At 35.4% G+C, this 17,135-nt stretch overlaps 2 protein-coding genes across 3 annotated transcripts; both read left to right on the forward strand.

Annotated features, from left to right (window-relative positions):
* The first annotated feature begins 308 nt into the window (after positions 1 to 308).
* LOC118038803 (dihydroorotate dehydrogenase (quinone), mitochondrial) lies at positions 309 to 5,679 on the forward strand. Its single transcript, XM_035045231.2, has 11 exons — positions 309 to 693; positions 1,379 to 1,461; positions 1,786 to 2,109; positions 2,321 to 2,576; positions 2,818 to 2,898; positions 2,989 to 3,096; positions 3,182 to 3,211; positions 4,068 to 4,205; positions 4,704 to 4,741; positions 4,843 to 4,942; positions 5,216 to 5,679. Exons 1-11 carry the CDS (start codon positions 553 to 555, stop codon positions 5,288 to 5,290), a joined length of 1,374 nt encoding a protein of 457 aa, XP_034901122.1. The 5' UTR covers positions 309 to 552; the 3' UTR covers positions 5,291 to 5,679.
* Positions 5,680 to 9,567: 3,888 nt separating this feature from the next.
* On the forward strand, positions 9,568 to 13,114 carry LOC118038791 (probable RNA helicase SDE3). 2 transcript variants are annotated; one of them, XM_035045211.2, is made up of 5 exons: positions 9,568 to 9,849; positions 10,032 to 10,100; positions 10,193 to 11,219; positions 11,612 to 11,833; positions 11,983 to 13,114. In XM_035045211.2, the coding sequence occupies exons 3-5, from the start codon at positions 10,206 to 10,208 to the stop codon at positions 12,967 to 12,969; spliced, it is 2,223 nt and encodes a 740-aa protein (XP_034901102.1). In that variant the 5' UTR covers positions 9,568 to 9,849; positions 10,032 to 10,100; positions 10,193 to 10,205; the 3' UTR covers positions 12,970 to 13,114. The 2 variants fall into 2 exon arrangements, with proteins under 2 accessions (XP_034901102.1, XP_034901110.1); XM_035045219.2 differs by having other exon boundaries at positions 10,196 to 11,219.
* The last annotated feature ends 4,021 nt before the right edge of the window (positions 13,115 to 17,135 follow it).

A 17,135-nucleotide genomic window follows, 5' to 3' on the forward strand; every position in this document is an offset into this window, starting at 1 on the left:
TATCTTATATTTACCACATTGGGTTCATTAAATTGTACACAATTTTGGGACAAATTTATCAAACAGGTAGAGAGTTTATTACTGATAATTCAAATAGATTAGTTTAAATTAACAAAATGTAAGAATATATTATGAAGCTTAGTTGGCTGAATTGTCACAGACGACTTTTCCATACTATGACCAAAGGAAAATAGACTTTCAATTTTTTCATTATTTTTCGTTTAAAATTAATTTTCATGGTTAAAACGAAGAGTAAAATTATTATATTGAAGGGCACCCCCCCCTATTAAAAGCGCGAGTAAAAAGGGTTTATGCTTAAAACCACACCCATCAAACCAAAACGCAGCCTCTCTCTCTCTCGCTCTGCTAAAACCTCTCGTAACCTCTCTTTCTCCACCTCTAAAACCAAAACACCACAAAATCCTTCTCTCCTTTTCTCTCCTTTTGCCTTCTCTTTCATTTTTTATTCAACCTCTTTTGTCCTTTTTTGTGGTGTTCATAGAAAGTAAGATTCTTTAGAAATTTTGCAAAGTTGTGAGTGATTCTCGATTTATGGCTTCAAGGGCTTCAAGAAGGTTACTTAAAGATTTTTTGCTCAAAAGGGTTACTTCAACTCCTGTTAGTAGTGTTAGACATTTCTCGTCTTCTTCTTCATCAGAAACTGCTCCTAAAATTCCTCATTTCTCAAAGAAGGTAACTTTTTTTTTTAATCTTTTTTAACATTTCTGGTTATAGTACGAGAGGTTCGATTGATTGCAAAAATGGGTTCTGTTCGGATTGTTTTAGTGTTTTTGGTTGTATTAAGGTTTTTCAGAATTGGTTTGGTTCAGTTGAGCTTTTGTTTTATTGTTTTTTTGGGTTTTAATCATTGATGAACGTGTGAATGTAGATATTCTTAGGGTCTAAGTTGAGGTTTTATTTTGAGATTATAGTTTCATTTTTTTAATATTCTGTTATGGTTTTATGCTCTGCAAAACTCAAAGCAGGAGGCTTTTTAGTTGTTAAATTACCGTTTCAATATGCTGTAGTGATTGATGTTGTGATACTCGAGGATAAAGTGCCTTGGACACACCGATTTTTTTGTGATATTAATAAATTCTTGTTTATTGAATGAATTAATGCTTGTTGTTCTGTTTGTTTTCCCTGCAAACCTTTTGCGTAAATCCATTCCTTTTGCCAATTTTCCATTTTTGTTGATGTTATAAGTCTCTTTAGTATGCTGCTTTAGCATGCAGTAACGAATATTAGTGTGGCTTTTGGCGCCTGTTTTTTGTTGTTCATATTGCACAAATTTCCTATTGAGCTCCAGTGAGATTCATGAACAGAAATGTTTCTGTCCGATTCTGAAGTGTAAATATCCTTTTGTTTTCCACTATAGGGGAGGTTGTTAACAGGTGTGACCATAGGACTGGTTATAGCTGGAGGAGCTTATGTTAGTACAGTGGATGAAGCAACTTTCTGGTACTTCATTTGAAACTTAGACAAGACATTTTCTTAATCCACATTTGAACTTGTTACATACATATTGGTACACTGATTCCAGATTACTGATCTAAACATAAATGTGCCATGAACAAGAATGACAGGTTCATGTGGTGAAATCATGATGCATTCTGATAATTACACTTTGTTTAAATTCTTTAATGCTTTTATAGATTTGGATAAATTTAGATGATTAGACAATCTCATGAATCACTTATAGTACGAGTTCAATTTTGAATTTACCCTTGTATACTTGTGTTTATTCTAGGATTTCAACTTATTCTGCATAGAATATTATTGCAGCGGTTGGCTATTCAATGCAACGAAACTCGTGAATCCATTTTTTGCTCTTCTAGATGCTGAGTTTGCTCATAAGCTTGCTGTCTCAGCTGCTGCTCGTGGTTGGGTTCCGAGGGAGAAGAGGCCTGATCCATCAGTTTTAGGACTGGAAGTTTGGGGAAGGAAATTCTCCAACCCTATTGGTCTAGCTGCTGGCTTTGATAAAAATGCTGAGGCTATTGACGGCTTGCTTGGGTTAGGTTTTGGCTTTGTTGAAGTCGGCTCTGTTACCCCTGTTCCACAAGAGGGTAATCCAAAGCCACGAATTTTTAGATTGCGCCAGGAAGGGTGAGAATACAGTTATTCTTTCCTGCACTTATAGTAGTGGTAGTGGAAGATGCTTGTATTAGTGAAAGTTTGAGTCTTTAATGCTTGGGAATGGGAAACAGACCCCTTTTTTATATTATGGACTTCAAAAATGTGTTTTGTATGATCTTACATTGGTTTCTTGAGAAGTGCTTCAACACTGATTTATATGATTGCTTGGTGTTTGTGCCAGTGCAATTATCAATCGTTGTGGATTTAATAGTGAAGGCATTGTAGCTGTTGCAAAGCGATTGGGTGCACAACATGGGAAACGGAAGTTGGATGAAACTTCAAGCGCTTCATCTACCTCGAACAATGATGTCAAACACGGAGGCAAAGCTGGCCCTGGCATTCTCGGGGTCAATCTGGGGAAGAACAAAACAAGTGAAGATGCTGCAGCAGATTATGTACAAGGGGTTCATTCATTATCCCAATATTCTGATTACTTGGTAGAACTTTCTTTCTTTTCATTCTTTTTTCTTCTGTTTCTTGTATACGTTATTGGCACAATTTACTAGGGTGGTCTATTGACGCTCCATCTAGCTTTATTTTCCTCACACTTGTATGTATACTGTGGAAATGAAAGATGGAGTGCCAATAGCATGACTCTTTTATCTAGTCAAACACATGACAGGCTAAGAGGGATTGAATTCTGTTTAATGTGATTTGATGTTCCTTTGTCTTGTGTAGGTAATTAATGTGTCATCACCCAATACTCCTGGATTGCGTATGCTTCAGGGAAGAAAGCAGTTGAAGGACCTCGTTAAGAAGGTGTGGATGCTTATGCCTGACTCGCACTTCTCTTGAAATTGTGTGATGCCGAGTTAACTTTTTTCTTTCATTTTTTGGCTTTTCATTTAGGTCCAAGCTGCTCGTGATGAAATGCAATGGGGTGAGGAGGGTCCTCCTCCATTGCTTGTGAAAATTGCACCTGACTTGTCAAAGGAAGACCTTGAAGACATTGCAGCAGTGTGTAACTGCTCTTATTTTTCATCTCTGTTCTCCACTTCCACATGCATCACACTTATAGTTCCCTGTTTGTGATTTTGTGTAGGTTGCTCTTGCACTCCGCTTGGATGGTCTGGTATGTTTTATTCCCGTCAAGAACTCCATCTGCTTCACTTTTAGCAAGACATTCATGTTTTGGTGTTCAGAACTTTGGTTACCTGTCAGATGAATGAAGCTTTTCTGATTAATTTTTTAAAATTAATTTATGACCTGGTTACAAGTATGGTGAATGGTGTAGTCCCTGGGTTACTTGCATGAAACAGTAATTTAGTGGTTCCAATTGTTTTAATTTAATTAAATACATATGGACATCACATGTTCTACTGTAATGCATGACTGTAGTGTGTGTCCTTGGTATTAGCAATATCTCTGGCTCCAACCCATTTACTATGCGGTGGAATGTGATTTTTCACCTGGATATGTTCCTTTTATATTCCTGTTGTGGTTAGGCTTGAAGGTAATGGAGGGATTAATTGTAGTTGCGGAAGTTGGTATCATGCAATTAGATCACAACACATTACTATATCTATATTGAAAAGTTCTCATAACTAAAACTAAACTATCTGTCTACATATAGTTGCAAGTGCAGCCTAAAAACGAACAAAATATAATAGTCTGCTAGTTATTCTTTTTTTTTTTTTTTTTTTTATCATATTCTTGGTTTAATGATTGGAGTAAATTTAAAATATATTTCTACATAATTTGTCTGTGGAAACTCCAATCAGTCTTAATTTGGTAATTTGGTTTTTGTAGAGAAGAAGATGATGCTTTTATGTTGTCCAATAATAGCAGTAATATGATTTTTTTGGATGAAGTTGCAATAATGATGTTTGCCTACACACACACAACTCGCTGCAGAATAAGGGCATTATGTCCACACAGTCATGTTACTCTCTAATCAATGCTGATTTTAGCTTCTTCTCTTGCGATAGATTATATCAAATACAACCATATCAAGACCAGATTCTGTAAATAAATCTCCTGTGGCCGAGGAAACTGGTGGCTTGAGTGGGAAACCTCTTCTCAATCTGTCTACCAATATCTTAAAGGAGATGTTTATTTTGACAAGGGTATGTTGGCTGTTCTTATGATAATTTTAAATTAAATTCATACCCATCCTCAGCGTCCTCCATTGCTCTCAATTGCCCCGCTGCAAGGTTCAAAATGGTAGTTCTAAAAAAGAGAAAGGTCCAATTATCATATGCTTTGTATTGTATCATAATTTCCAATGTAATCGGGTTCATTTTCTTCCTTTTTAATAGACAATCCTCTATAGACACCCTAATTTACCCCATGGTCAGATGCTTGTTTTCCCATGAATGCTTTCCTCGCCTCGTTTCATTTTATCTTGTAAAACCCTTTTTTATTCTGCTGTCCGGTGTATTATTGGATTTTATGTATAACCATTTTATAGTTATTTTCCCTGATAATTGAATAACATGGTTATATTTTCTGTAAAACATGCTATCTTACACTGTTTGGCTTGAATCATGTATTAGTTCTTTTTTGCTATTAGTTCATATTGTCACGGGTTATTTGTTGAGCGTGCATATTTTGTCTCATTCCAGGGAAAGATTCCTTTGATAGGCTGCGGGGGTGTTTTCAGGTAAAATCTAAAGAATGCATCTTAAATTCGTTACTGTCATTAACATGATGACTGCTTCGCAAATTCATTATCTGAACTTAAATTACTTGCTGTCAACTCAGTGGTGAGGATGCATACAAAAAAGTAAGAGCTGGAGCAACTCTTGTTCAGCTTTATACAGGATTTGCCTACGGTGGACCTGCCCTAATTCCTCGAATAAAGGTAAAGTTGCAATCTGTTTCTGCATTGTTGGTGCCTGAAGGCAACATCTAGAAAATAAAACGTGTTCTATTTTATGGAAAATGTACTTTTTTTTTCTCTATTGGATTCTGAATGACTTTTGCATAGAGCTTATGTTCATACCAAAGCATCCTTTTGGGAGATGGTTGCATTTACGATTAATGAATCAGAAATACAAGAGTAATAATTATAACATAGGAAATTGTTACAAATTGTTTCCAAATGCAATATGATAACCGGGGGGCCTTCTTGCAGGCTGAGCTGGCCGAGTGCTTAGAAAGGGATGGTTTCAAGTCCATCTCGGAGGCAGTTGGTGCAGATTATAGGTAGTGTATCCCAGGTTTTTCAACAATGAGAGAGAAGACTGTCGCAGCATGCAGGCAATACACCATAACAGAAACAAATGGAAAGAACGAACATATAACATATGGAGATCTCAGCTCTATATTTATTTCGTTTGTTGAGCAATCTTTACTCTATTAACTGGTCGCTACAGTTTTGTTTTATCTCAGCTCTCCCCTGCAAAATCTCCAGTCCCTTTTTCTGATGTTTTCTGTACAATAAGAACAAATTTGGAGGGAAATAGAAATTCCAGGAAAGAGGGTTGTGAGTTTTGCCATCGTACAGAATACACTTTTTCCTAATATAAATTTTAAGATGTGCTAGCCTATCGCCAACTGGCCCAATGCACTTCCCAGATTTCAAGATGAGTTGCGTTATTTATGCATCGATTTTATGGTAAAGATATTCATTTAGTTTCTTGTATATGCATATATATGAAGATTAATTACATTTGATATGATTTTTTTAAATTGTTTTTTTAACTTTTGATTAAATTAGAAGTTAGAATTTCCTTAACTTGGAAATTTTAATTTATACCATCTTTTTTTGAAGAAACTTGCTTTGAATGTTTTTATCATACATCTTTTATTTATTTAAGATCGCAAGTAGCAACTTCAACACAACAAATTCACAATATTGCTGCACAAACCACAAAATATTTCATCACAAATCAAAACTCAATCTAACCATTCAAAAGCACAATCAAATGATAACGGTTATGCACACAAAATTGAAAATCAACGCTAATAATCAACCCATTATCTAAAAGATTCATTAATATATTCAAAATTTTATTTGGGTTTGAAATCAACCTTCCAGGGAGGCTGTAAGGAGGGCCGAAAGTTGCTGGAACTTCGAAGAAGCAGTTGCGTCACGTCAGCTCCTGTTTGAGCTTCTTTCCTGCATCCAAATGGGAATAGGTTTGCTTCTATGTATTGAGTGTGAAATGATGTACCTTTGGTCCAAATTTGGTGATATTTAGATATCATCAAGAACATTCGTTTGGACTGGTTTTGGAGCTGGCAAAAAAAGAGATACTGTTGCTGTCACCAAGAACATTCACTATCAAGACTTCTGTGCTGATGCTAGTTGAAGGGTTTCATGATTTTATTTGTAGCTGAAATCTGACTGAGATGATTGTGGATGTGTTTGAGAGATTCTTGTAGAATCTGGTAGTCTTTAGAGTAGGTTTGGGCATATTTCGGAATTGGAAAACCGAAGGTATGCTGCTGTCTCCCTGGAGACGTCTGCTGCCGGAGCTTCTGTTTTCACATCTGTTCAAGCCTGTTGTTAAGGAATTTTGGGATGGAATTTGTTTGGGATGTTGGAATAGATGTGAAAAAACCTTGGGAAAATCTTGGAATTTTTTAGAATAGTGGAAAGTCGTGATTCATGGGAGTGAAGAGCTGTTGCACAGATGCTGTCCTGGAGAAGCTTATTGCAGCAGCTACTGTGTCTTCAGGTCTGTTCAAGGTTCATATGAAGGAGGTTTTTTGTGAAATTTTTCTGAGGTTATCTCAAGGATATCAGGAAGTTTATGTAAAAAGTTGAGCAATGTTGTCTGTTGCGTTTTTCTTCCCCCCCGCCAACCATGGCTGCTCGAGTTTCTCCCTTTTAACTTTGTCGTATCATGGTATCCTACTCATCATCCCACTCCCAATGCCTTCCTACTCACCCACAACATCGTGCCTTCCTTCTTCTTTTTCTTTTTACACTTCAGTCCTTGTTTCTTCTTCTTTCATCCACTTTGCTCACTAAGTTTTTGTGTTCTTCTCTTTCTTTCTTTCTTTTATGAAAAATCTTTAGAAAAAGTGGATCAAAATATATTTGTTTTTCATGAAATCTTGAGGTTTGCACTTTGTTGTTGTGGTGATGAACATGAAGGTGGTAGTGACGATGAAGCTTCACACGGGCTGTTTCCAGGTTCGGGGCCAAGCAGTTCATCAAATGTTGGAACACGATATGTTTGGTCTTGGGACAGGGTATTTGGGAGGCTTTCAATTCCAGTGCCTTCAAGGCCTGGAATTGCTATCTATACCTACAAAATCATCATCTAAACCATCTCCATTTCCTCTTCATCTTCATTGGCTTCTTCAAAACCATCCCCTCAAGCTCCGGCACTAACTCCGTGTCTGCTCTGTGTTTTACTTCACATGTCAACACACGAGGAGAAACAAGAGGCAAAATGAAGGTTTTTTCTGAGATGTTGAATGAATGAAGAGTTTCTAACGTCTCTTTTCATCTCCCTGTTGTGATTGAATAAAAAGTTGCAATTTCCTTCCTGCTCGAGGTTGAAACAAACGTACATTTTTTTTTTTATTTTTAGTTTAACGTGGGTGTCCGGGCCAGTTTACGCGTACCTCGATTAATCCCACGGGCCCTGAAGTTAACGACTATATAAGCCTCCAATAATCATCATATGAGCAACCTAGGGCTCGTACAATTTGATTGTATCAGAAATGGAGTGAGTTTAAATTAGAGAATATTAATCTGGAGCTGGAAAATGCAGCAGTTAAGAAGAAGTCAGGCAGGAACCCTTGCTTCGAAGAGAGTTAAGAGCAAGAAGGAAGATAAAACCTTTGCAGCTGTTGACATTGACTCATCTCGTAAGAAGAGGCCATTTATTTTTTCGAAGTTGATAACACAACAGGCCTAGCAAACGATGCTCATGTGCCTGACCTTTTATTTTTTCCAATTTTTTTCTAATGTGCGACAGGTCTCCTGCTGCGATAGTTATCCTATAACTTAATTGACTAATTTACAATACACTCTTATAATTAAAAAAAAAAAATCAGATTCCAAGTTTCTCCATCCTAAAATTCTATTTTAGACTTGTTTTTATCTAAAAAATATCTCAAAATATTATAAGAAACTCATAAACTCATTCTCAACCCCAAACACCTTAAAAGTACTTCAAAAAATGAATATCAAGAGAATTAATTAAAAAAAAACTATTTATGTATTTTTTTCTACATGTTTACAGGAAAACATCATCACAATTGAGCTCAAATCAAGAAAACAAACTCAGATTTTTTGGCTAACCAAATATTTTTTTTCTCTTTCGTTATTTTTAAATAATCCTTTTTTCAAATTCAGAAACTTATATATAAAGAAAACGATGTTTTGAAAAAAAGTTAAAGTAATTTTTTTTTTTATAAAAAGGTTGTTAACACAGCAGAAAAGAAAGTTGCGTGATTACTTTTTTTTTATTATTATTAAATTTGTTCTTCCAAAGTTTTTTTTATCAATAAAATATGATTTGTCTAGTTAAATCAAACATTAATTTAATGGTACGATATCTTTCTTGCACCTTAAGAAACTTATAGAAATTTTTTTCAAAAAAAATTATGAGTCAAAAATCTCATTTCATCCTATTTACAAGGATTTAATTGGGAAAAAAAAACGTTTAAAAAATTAAATATCTAAAAAAAACAAAGGATCACGGGACTCCAAATCTTTAAAGTTTGTGTTAATGTTTTGTCCGTCGCTCCAAGAACTCCGGAAATGCAGAGTCAAGTTGTCTACTTTCGTCAGTAGCTTACGACTGCTTAACGAAAGGAAAACCTGCTGGTCCCTTTACTCATATTTTCTTGGTAGAAGCCTCGCCAGCGACTGAGCCAGAAGCAACGGTGGCTCTGACTAACTTGGCCGGTGAGAAGACAGTAGTGATAGTTGCCGGTGCACCAGGAGACTGTTCAGGCTGGGCCAGTCTGATATTGTGAGGAAGAACGGACTGAAGATATATCCTACTTTTAATAAAGAATTCACGAGAGCAAGCCACGCAGCAGTTTAGATCTGTTGTAAATCCGATGATTCTTGCAGCTTTGCACCATTATTCTATATTCTAAGATGCTCTTTCATTACAACAGTAAGCTACTATCGTAACAACTTGAACTCTTATATGCTTGGAATTTTGCAGGTCAATTGATGTCATATGTTGCCCTTAAGGGCATGATTCTGCGTTGTCATTGAAGAAGGACCAAATGTTAATAAAATAAAGAGCAGATTAAATAGAAGGATGAAATTGAAGCAAATAAGAGAAAGAGGACCAAATAGAGACAAAGTTAGGAATAGATGGATCAATGCACCGTTAACCCAATTTTAATAATCAGACAAAAAGCTACTCTGCCAGTTTCCTGCTCCAATCCTAGGTTTCTTTGGTAATAGATTTCTTAACACTAAAGTCTTCGTCTTGGCCAGCAGGGCTTTGCTTTTAAATAAATATCCTTCCCTCCCTCTCAAGTGCCAGACTAAGCTTTTGCCACTTCAAATGGGATCACGCCAGGTGCGTCCATCTTGCTGACATGGTGACTGTACAGATACAGAAAAAGGATGTTGAAAATATATGCTAAAAAAGAAACACGATAAAGGAGAGGAGAAAAGAAATTTCCATACTGAAAGAGGTGTTGAAGAACAGGACATGTATCATTACCGCATTGTTAAGTTTTCCTGCTTTTTCCTACTTAAAACATCAGAAGCAGCTCCAGTACCACTATAAAAAAAAAGAGGCACTCAAGCAGCTCCAGTGTTGAGTTCAAGATCCTTAGGTAAGCGACTCCTTTCTTCTTTCATTGCTTTTCTTTTTATTATTTTTGGCTCACTGGCACAGTTTTCTTGATCGTTTTCATTTGCTTGTCATCTATATTCAATCTAGTGTAGTGATCATCTTTACAAGAATAGATAAATTTGTGTTTGATCAATCTTGTATTTTGTGATCTATTAATTAAAGATCCCAGTTCTCAAATTTTCTGGGTGGAATCGCTCCCACAATACTGCAGGAACATAAGTCATAGTGAAGGTAATCCCTGACCTAAACTTTTGTTGTTATTTTCTTGGGAACCGAACATTAAGTTGAGGTATTTGTTACATTTGGGTGTGTTTTTGTTGCAGAAGGTCATTCAACATGTCTGGGTGCCTTGAATTCCTTAAGTTTATACTTTGTTGTATAGTAGAAGAACGTGAAGAAGATCCCTATGTTGTATTAGGTTCAAGGTCAAGAGATAATTCATCAGATGTTGGATCAAGTTGCTTTAGGTCTGTGGAAAGAATCAATGATAGATTTCAGAGTTTCAATAATCTACCTGCATCTTCCTCTGCATCATCTTCTAATCAATCTCAATCTTCACGTGTACCGGCAACAGTTCTTTCTAGACCCTCTCCATTTCAACCAGTACCTTCAACAACTGCATCGACACCATCACCTCAAGCGACAAAATTATCATTCAAATCATCTCCATTACCACCTCCACCTTCAACTTCTTCATCAAAATCATGCCATCAAGATCCTATTCCTGCTTTCCATCCATCTCAATCTCCTAAACCACTCCCATCATTTCTTAAACCGCCAACTTCATCTTCTAATCAATCTCAATCTTCACGTGTACCGGCAACAGTTCTTTCTAGACCCTCTCCATTTCCATCAGTACCTTCAACAACTTCATCGAAACCATCTTATCAAGCTACAACATTGTCATTCAAATCATCTCCATTTCCACCTCCACCTTCAACTTCTTCATCAAAATCATCCCATCAAGATCCTAATTCTGCTTTCCATCCATCTCCATCTCCTAAACCACTCCCATCATTTCTTAAACCCCCAGCATCATCTTCTAAACCCTCTCCATCTTCACCTAAAGCATCCCCATCTTCACCAGGACCATCTTCATCATCCTCTAAGCAGCCTCCATCCTTCAAACCAACTCTATCTCTGGCTTCCCCAAATTTAATTAATGAGCAGACAAAAGTCAGCTACTCGTTGGTTCAAAAGGTTATGTCACCTATTTACGCGGTTCCCAAGGATATTGAGGGCTTGATCAAGAGAGATGTAGTGCCTGAAGTTCTTAATGAACTGTTGTCTCCTTCAACATACAAGGATTATTTTGCTGCCCTTCTGTATGCCGAGGACTTCTACATTGAGGTAATGAAAAAATGCATCCCTTCTGATGTACACATGAGAAGGATATGAGCACGATCTACACTTAAAAAGCTTGTTATGGAAACTTTTTGCCACTACATTGCAAATGATGATCATTGAGAGTGACAGTTTGTTTGAAGTAATATACATACTGAAATACGAGGGAAGGCTGACCAAACTTTTTTCATAGCTATAATTACCAGAGCTAGCGTATTAGTGGTTGGACGGATTAAATTTAATGAGTCACATTAGGGTTAAAAGAGGCAAAATGAAGGTCTTCCTGAGGTGCTGTATGAAGATTTTTTAAGTTCTTACTTGTTTCATTCTGTATATAGAGTATAATGTTCTTGTTTGTGCACTGAGATTTGGATAAATGTATGCCTTGTTTGAATCAGAAATGGAGTAAATTTAAATTGAAGAAAATTACTCTCAAGTTGAAAGATGCAGCAATCATTAAGAAGCATGGCAGGAATGAATACTTCAGAGACAGTCATGAAAAGGATAATAAAACCTTTGTAGAATTTGAGATTGACTCGTGTCGTGAGAGGCGGCCATTTCTTTTGTCCAGAGACTTTGCCTTTGCACGACCTTCAGGTCAAAAAACCGAGGCATATCAGGTTAGCCTCCTCAACTTTCAAGCATCATGTGCTGCGTAATATGTCATTTTACTATGTGGATGAAGCAGATGTGGACTTCGTGCAGCTTCAACTTCATTTAGTGTATTGTCATCTTAACAACATTGTTAATGTTTTCAAATGCACACCAGGGTGTTATCTATCGCGTGGTGAGGAGCACTACTGTACTGGTTGAATTTGGCGAAGATTTTCATTTGCAGCATCATTCAACCCGTAAATATGATGTTAGCTTCTCATTTAACAGAGTTTGTTTGAAAAGGGCTCACCAAGCGATAGAAGCCGCTTCAGATCCTTCATTTAAAAATTTCCTTTTCCCTGATTTTGTCCACAGAAAGAGTATCCCAACCTCTACACCTCTCCATTTTATCAACCATAAACTTGATGCGTATCAAAGATCTGCTGTTCTCGAGATTTTGAGCTTTCGAGGACCACCACCTTATCTTGTTGAAGGTCCACTTTGTTCGAAAGAGTATTCAAAACAACTATCAAGGACTCGATTGGTGGTCCAGGAAGCAGTACTCCAAATTTATCAAAGTTCATCAAAGCATCGGATTCTTATATGTGCACCCATTAACAGAACATGTGATGTTCTGATGCAAAGCTTAAAAATTGATATTCCAGAGTCGGACATGTTTCGAGCAAATGCTGCTTTCCGGGAGATAGATGGGGTGCCTACCGACATCCTAACATCGTGTGTGTACAAAAGGGATTGTTTTACTTGTCCATCTATTCGGGAACTCAAGAAATTTAGAGTAATCTTGTCTACTTTTGTTAGTAGCTTTCGGCTGCATAATGAAGGGATAGTTGCTGGTCATTTTAGTCATATTTTTCTGGTGAATGCTTCCTCAGCTACTGAGCCAGAAGCAATGGTGGCTTTGGCTAATTTGGCTAGTGAGAATACAGCAGTGATAGTTACTGGTGCTCCGGGAAACCATTCAGGCTGGGTCCGTTCCAATATTGCAAGGGAGAATGGGCTAATGACATCCTACTTCGAAAGACTTCGTGATAGCAAGCCATACTGCAATTCACATCCTAAGTTTATGAGTCAGCTGGTTGATCCCGAGAGTAAATCAGTTGATTCTTATAGCTATGGCCATGAATCATTATGGTATGACTAAGCTGTCTTTCCATAACTGCAACATCATAATACCCTTGAGTCATTGGATTTCTTGCAAGCTTTCTGGTTCTCTGTATATGTGTTAAATGCAGGAAGAATTATGCTGTAAGTTTAAAATTGATACAATGTTGGGTTTTGGTTCTGCATTTTGCATGTTCTGTGGGTTATTGATCGGTCTTCATCTGCCTCACCGACTATGTAAGGTTAAACCTTTCTGGGACATCTTGCTGCTGAGCTACAACGTTGCTTAGGCATATAATGTAGAACTAAACTCGCGTAGATTTTGCTCTAAGAAAAACACAATAGCTATTGTTTTTTCTTGTCATTTTCGTTATGCATAATTGTGAATGTTTAAGGTGATTTTATATAGCTTACAAATCCTACTAAATTAAGACATCCATCTTTATTTAATTAAGAGTTTAATTATTTTTGTATTTTAAAAATATTTTTTTAAAAAAATAATTTTATTTTTATTTTTTTATTTTAAATTAATTTTTTTTCCATGTTTCTAGATTGTTTTGATATGTTAATGTAAAATATAAATAAAATTATTTTAATACATTTCTCAATAAAAAACATTTTATAAAATAATCAATACTATATTTTTAAACACTTCTAAAAAGAGAACTAATCAATTAACTATCTCTTAACTATACTAAAACTCTCTAATAGATATTAATCTTAATATTGCAAAATTTTATCAATATTAAAACTTTTACAAACTCTAAATCTTATAAACAACAAACTCTTAATTAATATTGAAATCTAACACTCTCCCTCAATATCAGGCATCATGTTTTTCTCTTTTCTTTCTCTTCATGAAATCCTGCTTTTATTCTATGATCATTACCAAACATGGATTTTATTTTTTTACATTGGAAAAGGTAATTTCATCATTTTGCTCAACATCAATTCCATTCTTCCAAACCATGTTCGTGTTTCTCTACCTTAACTAGATTCATCGCTTTTCCAACTAAAAGTGACTTATAGGCATGCAAGTCTTTAATTTCTTATATCTTACATCTAATGTTATCAACTGAAGCCTTCAGTCCTGCTCTTTAACAATAATGACACCATATAGATCTAAAATCTTAATTTCTCTTAGAGCTTTTACCCTTAACATTATTAACCATTAAATTTTCCTTAGACTTCTCTTTAACTTGAACACGTTTTTGCATAGCATCTTCTTCCTTCTTAAGAGATGAAGCATTGGATCCACACAGTAGAGGAAAGTCTCCAACAACAAAAACTCTTCTCCTTAAAGGATTACTCTTCTGAACAAAATTTTCAACTGAAACAACAACATTTATCTTTGAAGATGATTGTTTTTGCTTTGCATCCAACTTTTTTTCTTGTATATGTTTTGAGCAATTCTCCATAGACATTGGAGATTCAGAACTATCTTTTCATTCGAATCAAACTCATTGCTACTTTATTCTATATAATTTTGTGAGACGACTTCATTACATACAAAAGGCCTTAATCATGATAGATATTGCAAACTCCTCAAGCTTACACAGTAAGTCATCAAAATCAGCAAAACATCTTTATTTATCTTATTCATGGACTTTTTCTTTTGTATTGATCAAGCAAAACACCTTTTGAATTTTGAAATTTTGAGCATGTAATGAAACCTCCTCTTCCTAAAGGTCAATAAAAGATAATTCTATTGATTGATTTGGCTCCCTATCATGATCAAGATAACGATCACAATCTTGTTCATAGGCACAATCCTAATATATTTTACAATGATATGGACTAAACAAGATATACTGGCCTGTTGATTTTAATTATATTACAAACAACAAATCTTTCTTCATACCTGGGACATGATAAATATCTGTAATTGTCGTTTTACCAACGAGTTTTTTTATAGTTTTGAGTTATTAGTTTTCACCATCACATGACTTTCTTTGTACCCTGTCAAATATTGTAACTTTTGTTTATCATATATATCAGGTGATTATAACACTCGAGATCAAAGATCCAATTTATTGTGATTTTTATAATTTAAATTTCTCGAGAAGTTGCAATATGATATCATTCTTCCTTGATAAGAGGCTAGCAAGGCTGTGTTATGCTTCTTTTAATTTGATGTTGTAGCATCCTGAATGTGCTCCAGCATATCTTCTTCAATTGTGGTCTTCAAGGTTCAAGGGAAACATTGTTTTACTAGCTTTCATCTTTCACTTGCGTAGGATAGATCTTAGCGTGTTGACCATGTATTGTGATTTTGATTGTTAAGCTTTTCGATCCCTTCAACAATCTAAAGATCTCCCATGTATGCTGCTGTAAAAAAAAAAAGGAAAGAAAGAAAGCAAATGCCAAGTGTGACTGCTATTTTGGCTATTGGACGACCAAAAATTTTAATGTTGCTGTAATGTTTTATCCTGCTGCTTTGCCTTGCGTCCAAGTTGTTGTGTTGCGAATTTGTTACTGCTGGTCTTCTGCCATTTCTGTATTGCTGCTAGAACTCGAGAAACATGGCTGCTGTGAACTATTGGACTGTTTTGCGAGGTCTTTATTAGACATACAAATCCTACACTTTTATCTTTATCCAACTAAGAAGAGAAGTAACGGAATGCTTGGCAAATCATCAAAGCTTATACAGATCAGGGCATTTCATGACGAAAATCATGTTTTGCTTTTTTAGTGTTTCCAAAAGAAACTAAAACTAAACCGTATAGAGAAATGGATGCCAGACAAATTATGTAGTCATACTTCACCCCTGCCACCACGTTCAAAATTCAGAAATTGAGTTACAAATTCCCTATCATATTGAACTTGAGTTTCAAGTCCAAGCATTCTGCAGTGAAATCAACTTCAAAATTAACAGATTCATGAAAAAATGTATTTTATTACATGTTTCTGCATAGAAAGAGAGGCTTACTCGAAAAAGAAAGCTCGCTACTCCAACAATAACATATTCAAAAGGTAAAGAGTGTTACAACAAAGTTAGAAAAGAGAAGGACCGGTCTCCTTTATCATACAAGTCCTTAAGGCCAAGCCAGCTGGTCTACACAAAACCTAGGCTCCTGCACTTGATCTTCAACCCCTGAATCATACTTGTTGCTATCCTTTGGCAATGGTTTCTGACTAGTACTGGAAGACATAGCAGCAACACAAGAAGTGGTAAAGGAAGAAGAAGCTAACGTGGACACAAAAGCCAGGTTTGTGTTTTGAGGACGAACAAGTTGTGAAAACAAAAGCACAAGAGAAGCCATGGAACAAATGGCAAAGATTTTTTCTTTTTGGTAAGGAAACGAATTCTGGGAATGAAGGTTTCATGGGTTTGTCACGTATTTTATACAACGATGAGACAACGTAGCCCCCTGGTTTTGGCCAGTCGTAACAGGCATGTCTCTGTTTTAAAAACCGGGTGTGGTTTCTGCGGATGGTTTTGCGTTTATCCTCCATTCAAGGCTTTGAATAATGGGTCGGTTTCCAGTAAACCACAGAAGAAGTTTCTAACATGTCCAAAACCATGGGCCTTTTAGTCCTCTGATAGTTGCTGTTTTGGTGCTACGGATCATTGCTTCTATAATTATATCTAATTTAATTTTTTATATTTTATAAATTGTTGACCTAACTTGTTTTAAAAAATTTTGGATCCAAATTAATTGAATATATAATGTTGAGCTAAATTTTTTTTATAAATATTACAAATATTCATGGGTTGAGTATATAAGTTCTTTTATGCATAGATGATTTTGAAAAAAATACACTTTTAAAAATAAATAATTGTTTTTCATTAATTAGTATTAATATTATTATGTATTTTACAGTATCTCAAACATCTAGTTAGCACTGGACATAAAAAAAAAATATGAAATAAAAATATATATATATATAAAAAAATTTGTGCTGAGTATTAATTAGCTAGATGAGTTATACTAAATGAGTCAAGTTGATCGGTTTTAAAGAATTTCAACTCATACTCTACTTGTAATATTTATTTATTTGGTTTTTTGATCAATTATTATTTATAATATTTATATTAATAAAAACATTAATAAATTTTAATGAGTTGAGTTGGATTAAATAATACAAATATTATAAATTCCTCTGTTTATTTTTTTACACCCGAACCGCTGATTTTACTATTATGAATCTCCACTGGTAGCTTTCTGATCAGTTTGGTAGCCCCCCTTTGAATTTTGCTGTTTT

Source organism: Populus alba, chromosome 5 (assembly GCF_005239225.2).
Source record: "Populus alba chromosome 5, ASM523922v2, whole genome shotgun sequence".
Lineage (NCBI taxonomy): Eukaryota > Viridiplantae > Streptophyta > Magnoliopsida > Malpighiales > Salicaceae > Populus > Populus alba.